The sequence below is a fragment of the Eleutherodactylus coqui genome, chromosome 13 (assembly GCF_035609145.1).
Source record: "Eleutherodactylus coqui strain aEleCoq1 chromosome 13, aEleCoq1.hap1, whole genome shotgun sequence".
Taxonomy (NCBI): Eukaryota; Metazoa; Chordata; class Amphibia; order Anura; family Eleutherodactylidae; genus Eleutherodactylus; species Eleutherodactylus coqui.
Genome location: NC_089849.1, coordinates 63160407 through 63177747, shown reverse-complemented (window position 1 = coordinate 63177747; position 17341 = coordinate 63160407). Strand labels below are relative to the sequence as shown.

At 42.4% G+C, this 17341-nt stretch overlaps 1 protein-coding gene across 1 annotated transcript; it reads left to right on the top strand.

Annotated features, from left to right (window-relative positions):
- Nucleotides 1-2236: 2236 nt before the first annotated feature.
- LOC136588198 (WAP four-disulfide core domain protein 5-like) lies at nt 2237-17044 on the top strand. Its single transcript, XM_066587243.1, has 5 exons — nt 2237-2375; nt 7930-8085; nt 10129-10272; nt 11815-11955; nt 16131-17044. The coding sequence occupies exons 1-5, from the start codon at nt 2288-2290 to the stop codon at nt 16136-16138; spliced, it is 537 nt and encodes a 178-aa protein (XP_066443340.1). The 5' UTR covers nt 2237-2287; the 3' UTR covers nt 16139-17044.
- The last annotated feature ends 297 nt before the right edge of the window (nt 17045-17341 follow it).

Here is a 17341-nt window from a genome sequence, read left to right as displayed (position 1 = left end):
TGATGCAATGTTTTGCGAGGGAACGCTGCAGCTGCTATAATCAGCTGTGGATACAGTGGATTCCGCAGTATTTTCGCTGTGTGTGCAGTACCCTAAGAGACTGTAACTAAAGTGGCATTGCCTGAAAACTCCAAAAAGTTGGCAGATTTTGAAATACTGTCCCCAGCTAGTCTAGCTCCGATGACCAGGCCACGTTCAACTTCGCCCAGATTGTTCAGTTGTCCCACTCTAATGTGGATCCACAGAAAACTTGTCACTTGATTTGACACCGCGCTCCGAGGTCGGATCCTAATTCCCATACAGGGAAGCTCCGATTGTGAAAGGGCCGAGGGCTCTGATAAAGTGGCTACTCAGTGTACATGACAGAGCAGTATTCAGAGATCCGGTATGGAGACACATCAGAGCAGTATTGACCTATATAGCTCTATTAGAGGATTACGTCTTGTGTATATGGCCTCAAAGTTCTCATAATGTTAAAGCTGCTAATTATACCACACTGTTTTTGGCACAGAGTGTGAAATATAAGAAGTCCGCCCTTCCACAATCTGCATGAAGTAGCGGATGAGTAAATACTCCTTTCACAATGTTTCTTATCTCATGACTAATTGTTCCAGTCTCCACTACGGTGTGGTAATAGGACGGTGTGATCTACATAGCTTTCGGATGTTATGATTCACTGTTTTATTGAAATGTTGCGTGAAACAATCATGCAAAACCAAAATGGCCAGTACATGATGACAATTATATCATTAACCTACTTTGGCTTGTAAACATGTAATATCTATTTATGACGTTGGTCTACTAAGCTTAAAGGGGTTTTCCCATGACTTAAAATTGCTTCACAGCCCCTATGTCCTTCCTGGTTGCTGCTGAACAGGACCGGTGACTCCTGTAGTCAATTAGTGGGTACAGCAGTGACCTTCTAGAGGCATACAGCTTTTTTTTTACATATGTATAGCGCCAAGGGCGTAACTGTAGAGGGTGCAGGGGATGCAGTTGCAACCGGGTCCAGGAGCCTTAGGGGGCCCATAAGGCCTCTCTTTTCCATACAGGGAGCCCAGTACTATGAATAAAGCATTATAGTTGGGGGCCCTGTTACAGGTTTTGCATTGGGGCCCAGAAGCTTCAAGTTATGTCTCTGTGCAGCATGGTTTAGGTATGGGTACAGATACAAATAGAGGGGGAGGCCCAGCTCACGTTTTGCATCAGGGCCCCTGAGCCTTTAGTTACACCCCTGTATAGCGCAATATATCTTTTGGGGGGGGGGGGGGGGCTGGATTGTACAGAATAAGCGTTTTTTAAACTTGTGTCACCCTTTATTTCTTTATACTGTAATCTCTATAAATAAATAATAGATAAATACCGTATATACCGGCGTATAAGGCGACGGGGCGTATAAGACGACCCCCCAACTGTCACCTTATACGCCGGTATTCAGTGGAGAAAAAAAAAAAATTTTATTACTCACCTCCCACGGCGTTCTGTCGCGCTCCGGCAGGATGTCGCTCGCTCCTCGTCCCCGGCGCAGCATAGCTTTCTGAATGTGGGGCTTGAAATCCCCGCTTCCAGAAAGCTAATACACACGCCGGCAGCCATGACATCATTGAATGGATTTTTCGGGGTTCAAAAGTCGTCTTATACGCCGGTATATACGGTATATAAGTATGACAATGTATACATAACACTAGATAACAAAAAAAAAATGTGTGTGTGTGTACGGGAAATCAGTGGTATTTTCACATTATTTGGATAACAAACAAATGGTTATTAACAGTTATTGAGCCAAAACTTTGATTGTCACATTGCCGACTAAGATTATATGTACAGTGCAGGTTCGTGACCACACAAGCAAACTTTTTTCGTTATTATCCATTATATTTTACAATAAGCTAACAGGAACAAATAAACTTTTCTTAGACACACAAATCACGTTGCCTAGTGTAATCATTTGCATGATGACATCACAAACAGGGAAGTTAACTTTGAAGTCAGTGACTAGTGGAAAGACCAGGTCTAGGAAGGAATGAGGGCTACATAATGGTTTAGTGAAGTAGATCAGCAGGTTTTCCACGTCATGTTATGAAGTTGCATAAATTCAAATTGTGACAAAAATGTCTCACGCAAACTTTTGCAATAATTACACCTGTACATTGTTAGTGCTAGGTACAGGTCACAAAGTACCACTGATTCTGCCTTTTCTGCAAGGCCACCACCCACACGCAGGTCGTCATTCTCTGCTTATTTATAAGAGCCTGCACTCAGAAAGTACATTACAACTAGCATAACCATGATGAAGATGAGCAGACTTCAAGCCTCGTTCCTGGGGCTCTGGCTCTGTTCTGTCGTCCTGATGGTATCATCATCATCATCATATGGTAAGTTATACCTGTCCTAGCAGTATCATAGAAGAGATAGAGATGTTATATATAATGCATGTAGTATGTACACCGGGGTATATTACACCCAACATATGAAACAATTTTGTAAGTTCAGGTATCATTCTGATATATATATAATGTGTGCACTGTTGATGAATCCCATCTGCTAGTAACCTAAAAGTAGGTTGGTCCTCTGCCTAAACTCATGGGATTTCTCAATGGGTCAGTATTATGTTGGGGCTATATGGCTTTTTGGTAACTGGGTTTCAGGCGAGGGAAGTGATACTCCAGCCTACAATTGTGTAGGAACACGGATAGTGACACGTCAGCAATCTGTAATGCAGAGCCTCCGGGAAAAAGTTATCATGTCACTTACATAGCACTAAAAAAAAAAGTTTAACATTATATAGTATATGGTTTTGTTTGCATTTTTAGGTGGCTTTTTAAAAAATACCATCTTTTTGTACAAACATTTTTGTGCAAGTCTTTTTGTTTAAGTTATTTTACAAAGCCTATAGAGAAAACACCAGGAAAATAAATCTGAAGCTCACATTCAAGTACCCTACTGGGACATAAAAAAGTTGAAAAATATATATATATAAATTCCAAGCAGAGAAAAAAATTTACATAACAAAAAAATCCATAATTGGCAAACTCATATTATAAAATGAGTAGTGTATGTTTGGTTCAGAATTTCCCAGAATCGGCACTACCTTAAGGTCAGTCTCACACAGGCATTAGTAAAAAAACAACACGTTTTACAGCGTTTTTAACGCACCACATCAATGGGTGATGGGGTGCGTTAAAAAGCGCTGCAACGCACTAAAATAGTACAGACAGCGTTAGAAATGCCGCGCTAAAACGCTTGTCTGAAAAGCCCCTTTGAAATCAGTGGAGGCTCAGTACAACTTTTTTAAGCGAGCATTTTAAATGGCCATAGGCTATGTCACGTAGGACAGACTTGCTCCACAATGTATACAGCATATACTCCATAACAGAATATCTGCATTAAAAACTGCACCATTTGGTGCGGAATTTGAAATGGATTTTGGTTTGAAATTCACCCCTCAGTAGAAGAGCTGAAGTGTTTCTGGTGCTATAAGTTAAATTCTCCAACGCATGTCAATTTCCGCAGCATGTAGATGAGATTTTGAAACTCTTATCAACTTTGCTGCTACTGTAAATGCTCTGAAAATCCATTGCAAATTCACCCCATGTGGATATAACCTCAGGGTGCTTCACACGTAACATCCAACACATAGTGGAATATTCCGTACAGAAATCTGTATTTCTACATGTGGATTTTGAAATCCATGTCAAAATTTGCAAGCTAGGCAGAATTGTGTTGCCAACTCTGGTGATATACGAGATCCAAGAGGACACCAGGATTCCTTTAGGAAGTGAACTAAGATTTATTTTAGTGCAAGCACTGACCCAGAGGGACATAAAACAATTCCAAATCTCTGAGTACCAATCAGAGGAATTACACAAAGCTATATACCAAGTAGGCAACGTATTCACAGCTTCATAATTATTGGTTAACAGCTTAAACAAAGACCAGGAAGAGAATTTCTACTTTCACTTTTGTACAAAAGATGCAAGGGGAAAGGGGAATATAGTTGAAGGCTTTCTCTGCATCAAATTATGATCATGCCAAGTGGATACAGTCTAAGGCCTTAGTCAGACGGGCGATTTTTCGCGCGATTTGCGGATCGCATGACGGATGCGCATCCGCAAATCGCGTGACCGGTGCGCGCAAATCGCCCGAAAATCTGCTCCTAGCCGCGTTTCATTAGAAACGGGCCGGAGCTGTCCAGCGCATTGCATTTAATGGAGACGGCAATACAGCCGTCTCCATTGAAAGCAATGCGCTGCGGGCGAGCCCGGGATGAATTGTCGGGAAGGGCTTAAATATATAAGCCCTTCCCTGCAATCCATCCTAAAATGTGTTAAAATAAAAAAAAAATTGTATACTCACCTTCTGCCGGCAGCCGGAGCTCCGCGCGGCCGTCCTGCAGTGGGTGTGAAGGGGGTGTGAGTCAGACCTGCCCCCTGATTGGCTCAGCGCTGAGCCAATCAGAGGCATGCCTCACTCACACCCATTCATGAATTCATGAATGGATGTGAGTCAGACCTGCCCCTGATTGGCTCAGCGCTGAGAGGCAGCAGTCACTCACCCATTCATGAATTCATGAATGGGTGTGTGAGTGAAACCTGCCTCTGATTGGTCAGGCTGTGACCAATCAGAGGCAGATCATTCAGCAGGCGGGGATTTTAAAGCCCCGCCGGCTGAATAGTGCCAAGAAGCAGTTCAGGAGAACTGACAGCGGCCGCGGCTGGACTCCGGCTGCAGCGGAAAGGTGAGTATACAATTTTTTTTTATTTTAACACATTTTAGGATGAATTGCCGGGAAGGGCTTATATATTTAAGCCCTTCCCGACAATTCACCCCGCGCACGCCGGCAGCCCATTGCTTTCAATGGAGCGGCTGTATTGCCGACTCCATTGAATTCAATGGGCAAACATCATTCTTCTCTGTCACAGCTGTTACAGCTGTGGCAGAGAAGAATGATTTGTCTTCTATATGTTCTCAATGGGGTCGGCGCTGCTGCCGCCGGCCCCATTGAGCGCATATACAGAAGAGAACAGGAATCGCAGATCGCAGATAGGTGCAATCTGCGATTTCTGTTCTATAATTTATCGGACGAGCGCATAAAAAGCGCTCATGTGTCCGATACCATTGCAAAGCAATGGTTTTAAAAAATCGCCGGACGCATGCGCATGCGCAAATCGCGGCTAAAATCGCCCGTCTTACTAAGGCCTAACAGTAGTATATAGTATTTTTAGAAGGAAACATTTTAGTTTATTACATTCTACATATAGGGAAGAGAAGTTAGTAAGGTTAAAGTTAGTATGCAGTAGCTACATCCTATGTGCATAGAAACATTCAGAAATAGCAGGAAAGTCTATAATATACCTCAGCTTTCTGACTAATAACAGGGAGCAATAGAGGTTATTACAATATTACTTTTTCTATGTCCAAGCACCACATTTACCTCCATATGATAGCCATCACAAGCTTATAGAATATCATAAAAATAAACACATCAACAGAAGTAATCCCACCACCACCAACACAGTCGTTTTTAGGTTCCCCATTCTTCTTGTTGTCTTGCAGCTGTTGCTCTCCCACTTTCCTAGATATGGAGGAGAAAACAATGTCTCTTTGCAGTACACTTATCTGTCAACGGGTGCCTCCCCACCCTGCGGGCTACTACCTGTAGTAGAGGGCAAAGTCTCTATCTGGTCCAGAACACTTCTGGGGGTTTATATGGTGAGCTTCAGGGGATCTGTCAGGTGTAGTATGCAGGCACGGTCAGTGTAGGCCAATTTCACTCTGATATGGTGGATCTAAGGTCCTATCTCAGCAACTTTAACAGCAGTCGGGGTAGATAGAATGGACCCTTTGGTGTATGGACCCTTCCACTTTGGTTTGAGAGGCCTCTGGCGCCAGTCCATCACCCAGACTTTTTTCCCTGGAAGAAAAAGAAGTACAGAACAGTATCCAAACATATAGGTAACTTTGCACAGCAATATTCAAACAAATAGGTAACCTTTCTCCTGCTCTTTTAGCGATGGTCGCCATGGCCCTACCCAGGGCAAGCATTAGTTGGTGATTAATCATCTCTCCCCACTGTTTTGTTATCTGCTCTAATCCCTAATACTACCGGGCTGGGCCTACCATGCATCATCTCAAAAGGGGAATAACCAGTTTTTTTTAGTGGGGGCTGATCTGATTCTGAGCAGAGCAATGGGTAGGACTTGTGGCCATTTTAGGTGTCTCCTGACAGAGCTTCTCTAAGGCAACTTTTAAATTCTGGTTCATGCGTTCAACTTTTCCCTTTTCTGAGCTCTGAGGTCTGTAGGCAGTGTGTAATCTCCATCTGATCTTGATACAACTGGCTAACTCTTGTATGATCTCTTCCACAAAGGCTGGCCCATTGTCTGATCCAATCCGCACCAGTTGGCTGTGTCTTGAAATTCTGTCTCTCAGTATTGCTCTGGCCACTTCAGTTGATTTTTCAGTCCTAGTGGGGTAGGCTGCCAACCTCCCAGTGTAAATGTAGACAAAGATTAGGAGATATTTCCATCCATTAGCTGCAGGCATTTGAATTAAGTTGACTAGTACATCTTTGAAGGGAGATGCTCCAGAAGATTGTGTCCCTGGAGATTTCAGAAGACCTTGCCTAGGATTATTTTTAGTGCAAATGACACATTTTCTGGTTATCGCCTTAGTAATGCTGGCAAGTCTTCGGATGTACAGCACATCTTGGATTATATTTTCCATGGTGGTGGATACATAGTGTGTCCCCATGCACTTTCTTGATGATGTCTGTCGCTAGTGCTGTTCGGACCACAATTCTTTTATCTGGGAAGGTGAACCAGACCTGAGGAGTGCATCCTCCAGCTTACAGGTTTAGCCATTCCTGTTCATCTTGATTGTAGCAGGGGTTCCAGTTGCTAAGGGGAATGGGCAAGAGGGCTTGTAGCTTGACAGAACGTTTGACATCTGGGAGAGTGGCAGCTCACTTGGCAGCAGCATCTGTTTTTTTGTATCCCTGTGCAATGAGTGAGTCTCCTTTCTGATTTCATTTACAGTGATAGACTGCCACTTGGGTAGGGACCCACACAGCTTGTAATAGTTCCAGAATGAGAGGAGCATGCTTTACGTCTCGACCCGTTGAAGTGATCAGACCCTTTTCTTTGTACAGGGCCCCATGAACATGGAGAGTGAGGAAATCATGCTTTGAGTCAGTGAAGATACTGACAGGCAGTCTATCAAGATATGCCACAAGCACGCCTAACAGGCACTCATTCATGGCAGCATGATTGCTAGTGTGTGTTTGCTGCCAGACTGGAAGTCCACTAAGGGGGGGCACTATGAATACTGGGGCCACTAAAGAGAGTCAGTGTAACTACTGTATTAGGGCCACTATGGGGGTCACTATTACTACTGGGGCCACTACTGAGGTCACTATAATTGTTGGAGCCACTGAGTTGGGGCCATTACAATAATTGAGTAAAAAACATATGCCACGATAAGCCACCCCTCTAACCACACCTTTAAACTACACCACCCTTTAACTTTGGCTGATATTTTCTGTGCCAAAGGTGGCAAGCATAGTATGCACTGGAGCAGCCATAACACTCATCCAAGTGTCGCTCCATCTTCAAACAGCTGATTGTGGGGGAACTGAGCAGCGGACTCCCAGTGATCAGACATTGAAGACCTATCCTTAGATTAAGTCATGATTTTCTTAGTCTCTGAAAAACCCTTTAAGTACCAAATAAGGCTGCACTCTTGGGGAAGGGGGGGGGGGGGGAGGGAAAAATTTTCTCCATACCTCCAAAGAACCTGCGGCGTTTGTCACTTTTCATTGCAGACATTGGCTTATGGGTGAATCTAGTTTTGCAACCAATTGTGAAAATGAGATTCTATTTTGAAGCCTGACATGATAAGTAAACTACTCAATTTGTAATTTTCTTTTAGGCACTAATAAACCTGGAGAGTGCCCAACAGAAAGGAGGTACACTCCAGGGAATTTTAATAGCACCTTAAAGGATTGCCAAAACGATGGAGAATGTGACGGAGTAAAAAAATGCTGTTTAGACCACGACTCCAGAGTGTGCAAGATGCCTGCTGCAGGTCAGTATATGTGCGCTATACAACACCACTGGCATACAGTACACTGCTAATGAGATATGGAGACTCCATGTTGGAGCTCGATCACATCAGGGCAAATCACCGACGCTGGATTCCATTAAAAAAACAGGATGAAAATGACTGTCAAATGTCGAAGCCTGTGTGGAAACTGAACAAACCCATAACAGTCAATGGGGTCTTTTCAGGTCCATCATATGACAATTCAGTTTGGCCACTGACTGCTGTTTTCCTGCTCCCATATGGAGCAGGACATTGGAACTCAAAAGTGCCAATGTGAACGAGCCCTTATATGACACTACATGGCTATTGTCTAGTGCAATATGTATTTGCTATTAGGGCTTGATCAAGGTCTGTGAAGAGGTGACCATATATCTTCAACAGCTGTTCAGTTGACAGTTATTCCCCCGGCCCCCGACCCCCTAATACACATGTATGCTTAGAAATATCTTCCAACTTGCCTCCAAACACCATTTAAAGGGAATCGGTCATATTTCCACAGCACCATAAACTAAGTTATGGCGCTGTTAGGGAACGTGACAGGGAGCCTGGTGATGTTTTTTTATATTTACCAGCTCCCACAATCCAGCACTGTCGCCCTCCAAAGATTGTGCAAATCTCGAAAATCTGACTCTTTTCAGAGTCCCATGTCCACAATTTTGTATAGGAGAGTGTGCATACGGGACTCTGAAAAGAGTCAGATTTTCCATCGCCGAGCGATCTTCACCAGGTGACAGCACTGGATCATGAAAGCATATTACACTATTCTGGGTTCAGACAGCATAAACCTCATGACCTTTCCATTTAAAAGTGTAGTCTTCCCACCATGTACAATACTCAATAGAGAGCACTGGAGCTCCAGCAGCAATATCCGGAACTGCGATTCAGCCCAGTCCAGAAGTGGACTGTTTACAAAGTGGATTGTGTTAGCGCATTTGTGAGCTGGGTATGCCTTGCTGGCCCTGTCAGATCTAACTGTGTGAAATCAACACTGTGGTCTTTCTAAAGAGCCCAGCCCAGTTTTAACTCTATTTATAATGCAAACAGACAAAGAGAGTATAGTGGCCTTTCATGGTGGACCACCTTCCTGAAAGTTTGAAAGATAATTATGACTCATTGCCCACACCATCCTAGTAAAGGAATATGGACACAATGACTAAACATGGTCTTTAGCAAACACTGCTTCTACTAGCTTCACGAACAGCTCAATGAGACTAAATAACATGTGTAACACAGAGATCGTCTTAATACTTTCATACTTAATTTTAACTGCTGTCAATGACTATTCAAGCATTCTAGTTTTTGTTATCGATTACCTGCACAGATTGTCCCAGTTTGCTTGTCGTCTGTCTACCTGCACCCTTACGCAAGCAGGGTATAATAATCTGATGGAGAATATATGTCCCATTGCATGACATATGATCCTGGGGGGAGAGTGCTATATCTGTTGACAGGGTTGCTGACTGTTTTCAACTAGCAATCAGCAGAAAATACAGTAAATCAGGATGAGCAGTAGGAGAAGGATCAGTAGAAGATAATGCAATGTATAACTCATGCAGATGACATATATATATATATATATATATATATATATATATATATATATATATATACATATTAGCAGGGGCGTAACTATAGAGGATGCGGGGGATGCAGTTGCACCCGGGCCCAGGAGCCTTAGCGGGCCCATAAGGCCTCCACATAGGGAGCCCAGTACTATGAGTAAAGCATTGTAGTTTTGCATTGGGGCCCGGGAGCTTCAAGTTACGCCTCTGTATATTAGTGATGTTCAAGGGTGAAAATTCACATATTCAAAGGACAAAAACCAGTTCTGTAATACAGATGGAGATGGCCAATTTTAACATTTACTATGAAGTCCCCCCTCTTTCTTCTTTTTTTGTTCTCACTCCCATTTGGTACCTTCAGAGTCAGCGAGTACATATAAGGGTTATGTTTTTTTTTCATAGTTGTCTTTTTTCTTGCTTTGCAGTATATTCACTATGTCCATGATTTTTTGTACATATACAGAAAGGTCTTACCTAAGATGCCCGAATCCGTCTAAGATCCCTTCTAACACCGATGATGACATGTGTACTTCTGACAGCGAGTGCGCTCCTAAAGCTAAGTGTTGCAAAACAAATGGTGGAAATACCTGTTGGCCTTCAGTGGGAGGTAAGTTATTATATCCAACTACAACATATTTTATGGAATATTCCACAATATTCCACCTGTTCGCAGTGTGGATTTTGGTGTTGAATATTCCACAAGAGGGCATATTCTGCAACATTGTGAAATATTCCTTCCTGTGTCAAAGCATGCTGCTAGGGTCTGTCTTAAAGGGGTTGTCTCACGCCGAAACGTTTTTTTTTCTTCTTTCAATAGGCCCCCAGTTCGGCGCGAGACAAACCCAAGGGATGGGTTAAAAAAAAAAAAAAGTTTATCACTTACCCGAATCCCCGCTCTGCGGCGACTTCTTTCTTAACTTACCAAGATGGCCGCCGGGATCTTCACCCACGATGCACCGCGGGTCTTCTCCCATGGTGCACCGTGGGCTCTGTGCGGTCCATTGCCGATTCCAGCCTCCTGATTGGCTGGAATCGGCACATGTGACGGGGCGGAGCTACCGGACCAGCTCTCCGGCACGAGCGGCCCCATTCAACACGGAGAAGACCGCACAGCGCAAGCGCGTCTAAAATCGCCAGAAGACGGCGAAATTAGACAGATCCATGGCGACGGGGACGCTAGCAACGGAGCAGGTAAGTGAATAACTTCTGTATGGCTCATATTTAATGCACGATGTATATTACAAAGTGCATTAATATGGCCATACAGAAGTGTATAACCCCACTTGATTTCATGAGACAACCCCTTTAAGAAGACCCATCACCACACCTGACATATCTACTTTCATAAACACTTGTATTCTCCATGTAATAACAATTCGGGAGCTCCTTTCCTCATACAGTAACTCTGTGTGGTGCCGTTCCTCTGGTATTCCTCTTAGAAAGTAATAAATATATTTCCAACTGGGCGTTACAATTCCTTTTGGCAAATGGGTGTGTCCTCACACTGACTGATACTGCATTGATTGGACAAAATGACAGTGTATAGTGATACGCCTCTAACTGGTCACACCCAGTTGTCAATTTATTCATAAATGACTAGGAGGAATAACAGAGGAAGAGCACAATGCAGAGGGGACATTTATGAAGATCTGATACTGAAGTGTCTTGTTGTAAATGCGCTAAATGTATTAAAAGGCACATGCCACTTAGGAAATCGTATCTTTTTAGTCTGTAATAAAATCAGATAATGTAATCTATGGCCGCTGTGATGCTGTGTGTAGGGATACAGGGATATCGGCACTCTGTTAGGGTGTAATAGGGGTAGGGGGCGCATTCCCTTGGCACTTGGACCATCAGGATCACCTATAATCTCTGGCTCTATGTAGTCTAACCTCATGTATTGTAATTAGCCACAACCGCCCAAGACTGGAGAGGACACCAATGGGCAGCCATGTGCAGCGGGAAGTAGTAGTACATTTTTTGTGTCATTTTCCAGCCTTGGATCCCCATAATAGAGACAACCACAGCGGCCATAGCATATAAAACGCCATCTTAACTGCATCTACCTCTTATTGGTTGTATCAGTGTATTTGTGGATCTTCATCTCTTCTGCTCCATTCTGATTCTGAACTTTTTTTTTTCTTTTTAGAGAAAAAAGGTGGCTGTCCATCCCCTCAAATCTTCTGTTATGTGCCAGTACGCGCATTTTGTGACTCTGACACTGGATGCCCATTTCGTGAAAAGTGTTGCTATCATAGTTGTTCAAGTGTTTGCATGACGCCAACAAAAAGTAAATATTCATACTTTTAACATTAACACGTTTAATGAGTCTGTGGTCTTCAAACATGAATAATTGTGAATTTAACCCATTAATGACCGTCCATGCATTTTTTTGATGGCGTCTGCTAAGGCGCTTTATTCTGATTAAGCACCGTCTTTTGATTGCAGCTATATTAGAGGCCTGGTACAAGTCTCCCGAGCCAGTGGAAGCAGGTTCTTGGATAAAAACCTAGCGGCTGCTTAACCCCTTAATGACGCAGCCCCTTTTTCTTTTTCCATTTTCGTTTTTTCCTCCCCGCTTCAAAAAATTCGTAACTCTTTATTTATCCATCAACATCGCTGTAGGAGGGCTTGTTTTTTGCAGGACGAGTTGTATTTTTCAATGGGGTTGTTTAATGTACCATATAATGTACTGAAAAACTTTAAAAAAATTCTAAGTGGAGTAAAATGAAAAAAACCCCGACATTTCGCCATCTTTTAGTGCGTCTTGTTTCTACGGCACACAAACGGCAACAAAAGTGACATAATAACTTTATTCTATGGGTCGGTACGATTACTACGATACCAAACTTGTATAGTTTTTTTCTTACTATAGTACTTTTTTTTTTTCAAAGACATTTAATTTTTTTCAATTATTTTCTGCCGTCATTTTGTGCGCGCAATAACTTTTTAATTTTTCCGTCGATGTAGTTTAACAAGGGCTCATTTTTTGCAGGATGTCCTGTAGTTTCCGATAGTCTCAATTTGGAGTATATACGACTTTTTGATCGCTTTTTATTGTGTTTTTTTCTGGGAGACAGGGTAACTAAAAAGGTGCATTTCTGACGTTCTTTATTTTTTTTTTTCGGATGGCGTTCACCATTCGGGAAAAATAATGTGCTACTTTGATAGATTGGACTTTTACAGACGCAGCAATACCAAATACATATTTTTATTTTATAATTTAGATTTTTTAATAATAGATATGGCAAAAGGGGGGTGATTTAAACTTTTATAACTTTTTTTTTTTTACAACTAAAAAAACTTTGTTTGATATTTTTTTTACTTTACTTTGAAGTCCCCTTGGGGGACTTTAACATGCGATGCTTTGATCGCTCCTGCAGTATGACGTAATGCTACAGCATTACGTCATACTGCAATTTAACAGGCAGTCTATCAAGCCACCCCACGGGGATGGCTTGATAGCCAGTCTGGTAAGGCAGCCCTGGGGCCTTTCATTAGGCCCCCGGATGCCATGACACTTGCACGGCTCCCCCGATTTCACCGCAAGGTGGCCATGCGGGACCTCAGAATTGACAGCGGCATTTAAATGGTTAATAGCTGCGATCGGCTGCGCGGCCGATAGCGGCTATTGCCCGTGGGTGTCAGCTGTTACAAACAGCTGACGCCCGCACTGTATGAAGAGAGCTGTCATTCAATAGCTAAGAGCTGCCCCTGATTGGTCCTTGCGCTGAGCCAATCAGAGGCAGCACTCACTCACCCATTCATGAGTTCATGAATGGGTGAGTGAGAGCTGCCTCTGATTGGTGAGGGCTGTGACCAATCAGAGGCAGCCTATTCAGCAGGCGGGGATTTTAAATCCCCGGCTGCTGAATACTACTCACAGCAGTTCAGGAGAACTGCCGGCCGGCCGCGGCTGAACTCCGGCTGCAGGGACAAGGTGAGTATATATATTTTTTTTTTACACATTTTTGCATGGTTTTCAGGCAAGGGCTTATATTTTTAAGCCCTTCCCGAAAATTCATGCCGCGCTCGCCGGCAGCCCATTGCTTTCAATGGAGCCGGCTATATTGCCGGCTCCATTAAATTCAATGGGCGAACATCCTTCTTCTCTGCCACAGCTGTTACAGCTGTGGCAGAGGAGAATGATCTTTATAGTATATGTTCTCAATGGGGTTGGCGCTGCTTCCGCCGGCCCCATTGAGCGCATATATAGAACACAAGGAATCGCAGAACGCAGATAGGTGCGATCTGCGATTCCTCGTGTCCTATAATTTATCGGACATCTGCATAAAAAGCGGACATGTGACCGATCCTATTGCGAAGCAATGGTTTTATATATGCGCAGATCGCATGCGTATCCGCAAATCGCGGCAAAAAACGGTCGTCTGACCAAGGCCTCATACTGCAAAAGAAAACCCCTTGAGGTGGACACCCACCTGAGTTTTTTTTGCGTGTTTTTTTCACGCGATATTGCTGCATTTTTCTAATGCGATTGTCAATGGGACTTTCTAATGTTAAAACGCATGGCACAAAAATCGCAAAACACAAACTTGCAATGCATTTTTAACATTAGAAAGTCCCATAGACAATCGCATTAGAAAAACGCAGCAATATCGCGTGAAAAAAACATTCCAGAAAAACACAAGCGGGTGTCCACCCTTACACAGAATCGTTGACAAAAAAAATAAAAATATTAGGGTTCTTTGAATTCAATGATTAGAAAAATATATTTTTTCTTTTTTTTTTAAACTAGAAAAAGTTGCTAAAAAAACAACAATTTGGAATTGGTGTAATTAAGATGGCCTGCAGAAGTAATTTACCATATTATGTATACTGCACAGGGAATGCCATTAAAAATAAACATGCTAGAATTACAGATTTTGTTAATCTTGCTTCTTGAAAAAAATATTATAAAAAACAATCAAAATGTTAGATGTTCGCAAAAATTGCATTAATGAAGACTAGTGTTCATCCTGCAAGAAACAAGCCCTTATGGAGCTCCGTCCGAGGCAAAAAAAAAAAAATGTCATGGCTCTTGGAATGCGGTGACACAAGAGCAAATCTTAGGCCGCCTACACATGGGCGAGAAAAGAGTGTGAGATCTGTGCGTAGCAAGTCTTAAACTTTGTATGAATATGAACCCCATTCTTTTGAATGGGGTCATACACATGAGCGATGTTCTCCCACATCACAATGAAACTAAACCCGGCATACCCTATCTTGGAGCGTGCTCTCGCATCACATCTCCCATTGTTTTCAATGGGGCCGCGGCAGCATCACACTATGTGCTAGGTGCGTGTAATGCGAAATCTCCCATTGAAAACAATAAAGGAAACTCCACAATCGCTTCTTTCCCGAAATAATGCGAGGCGATTTTGCCTAAAAAGGCCTGTTGGCAACAGTGATATTGGGCCGTTTTTCACGGCTGATATCGCCCTTGCCTGTATTAAGTTAACCTTCAAAAAAAGTGTGTGCAAAAATAGCAAACATATAAAAAAACTGTATAAACTTTGTATCACCGTAATCGTGGGGACCTACAGAATGTTATCCCATTGTTTATCTTTCACACTGAATAACGTAAAAATGAAATCCAAAAACAAAACGGCAGAATTTTTTCTCCATCGCCCTAAAAATTTTTTTATAAAATCACTAAAAGTTATAATTACTTTTATACGTATCCAAAAATGATGCCACTAAAAAATACATCTTGTTCCCCAAAACACAAGTCCTCATATGGATATATCGACGGAAAAATTAAAAAGTTATGCCTCTAGACGTAAGACGAAGAAAAAAACTGAAATATTAGTTGGTCATTAAAGCGCAAACAGGCTTTGTCACTGTGTCTGTGAATATCGGACCGCATGGAGACTGGTGTCCGTGTTCTGACCAATGCGAGCTGTAGCCGAGTGTTTCGGACACAACTCACAGTTAGGGCTTATTCACAATGTCGTAAGGGTAACAGAGTAGTTGTGCCTGAATGAGCGAGATTTCTTCTTCCTCGCCGGCAATTCAAACTCTGCGCCTGAGCACAGGAGTTTGAAAAAACAGGCAGGAAAGATAAGGCAGGTCCTACCTTATCCCGGCCATACAAATCACGGTTGGGAAAAAGAGCTAAAGAAGACGAAACCACTGAAATCCCATAGAAAAAAATTGCATGTTTGTGCGATGCGATGCTCCATAGGAAAACATGGGTTACAAAAAAAAAATTGCGGCAAGATAAAACATGCTGCATTATTGTTTCTCGCAACATGGCATCAGTCAAAACAATGCTAATGTGAGGGAACCCATTAAAAAAACATCGGCTTCATAAACAAGAGTTTTCTCGTGTTCGCGGGAAAATCACACGATTTTGTCGCACGTGTAAAAGCGGCCTAAGTGTTAGATCCACATCAGAAGACTGCGTGAATGTGTGTTTTCACAAATTGTACTTAGTGTTTCACATTCTTTTTCTCTTTCTTCTAGAATCGTAGAACAAGGCCTGGACTTCGGAAGAAGGACAATGCACATGTCTTATTATACCCAGACTTATTAGTGATGCTTCTCTTTCTATTCATGCATATATTAATGTACGGTTTCTGTATAAAGGGGCTGTTTGGTATAGAAAGTCCATATTCAAATATGTAGTTAGGAAATTCTAGATTATTTGGGAGCTCCATCAATTAGTAAAAGTGGAGAGCGGCTACAACGAATATGGGTTTTGTTTCAGCCCATAGTAATGTAATGTCTATAATGTCTATGATCAGCTTTACTATTGGCAGTCCAATAAAGTACAGACACCCTTGTTCACTCAGTTGTATTACACGGTAACATAGTATACAAGGCTGAAAAAAGACATATGTCCATCCAGTTCAGCCTATTACCCCGCAATGTTGATCCAGAGGAAGGCAAAAAACCCTAATGAAGTAGTAGCTAATTTTCCTCATTTTAGAGGGAACAAATTTCTTCCCGACCCCAATCTGTCAGTCAGAATAATTCCCGAATCACCCTGAAGTAATTAGTGACTATAACATGTAATCTTGTAACACTTAAGAAAGGCATCCAGGCCCCTCTTAAACTCTTTTATCAAGTTTGCCCCCACCACGTCCAGCAGAGAGCTCCAGAGTCACACTGCTCTTACAGTAAAGAACCCCCTTCTATGTCGGTCTAGAAACCTTTCTGCTAGATGTAGTGAGTGCTCCCTTGTTACAGTCACAGTCCTAGATATAAATAAATGATGGGAGAGAGTAACCTGTACTAATACATAATTATGGGAAACATCTACTATTCTGTCCTGTAGGGGATACTTGGAGATCTGTTTACTTACTACACATACTGTACCTTGTGGATTTATGGAGAATACATGACATGAAATAAACCTTCATAGAATTCCAGGAAAACTATTGTGTGATGATTTGTAAGGTGGTTGTGGCTAGTGGATGTACATTGAATAACTTCCTTATATGTGCGAGTCTGCTTAGTGCTTATTCCTGCGCAAAAAGACCACATGGTACATGTAGTGCACCGTGCAGGCTTACAAACTATTAGTGACTCCATATTTAAATCTGGCGGGTTGCCTTGTACCCCACAGATAAACCACATTGACACTGGTAGCCTGGGCTCTCCTAGCGTTCACATCCACACTGCATGTTACTGATAAATACCGATAAATGCAGTATTAAAAGACACTGGTTAAT

Bases quoted from the DNA above. Each gene is read 5' to 3' on its own strand.
- LOC136588198 (XM_066587243.1), top strand. From the start codon at position 2,288: ATGATGAAGATGAGCAGACTTCAAGCCTCGTTCCTGGGGCTCTGGCTC. The intron at 8,086-10,128 runs GTCAGTATATGT...GTACATATACAG, and splicing joins GTGCAAGATGCCTGCTGCAG to AAAGGTCTTACCTAAGATGC. The intron at 10,273-11,814 runs GTAAGTTATTAT...TTTTCTTTTTAG, and splicing joins CTGTTGGCCTTCAGTGGGAG to AGAAAAAAGGTGGCTGTCCA.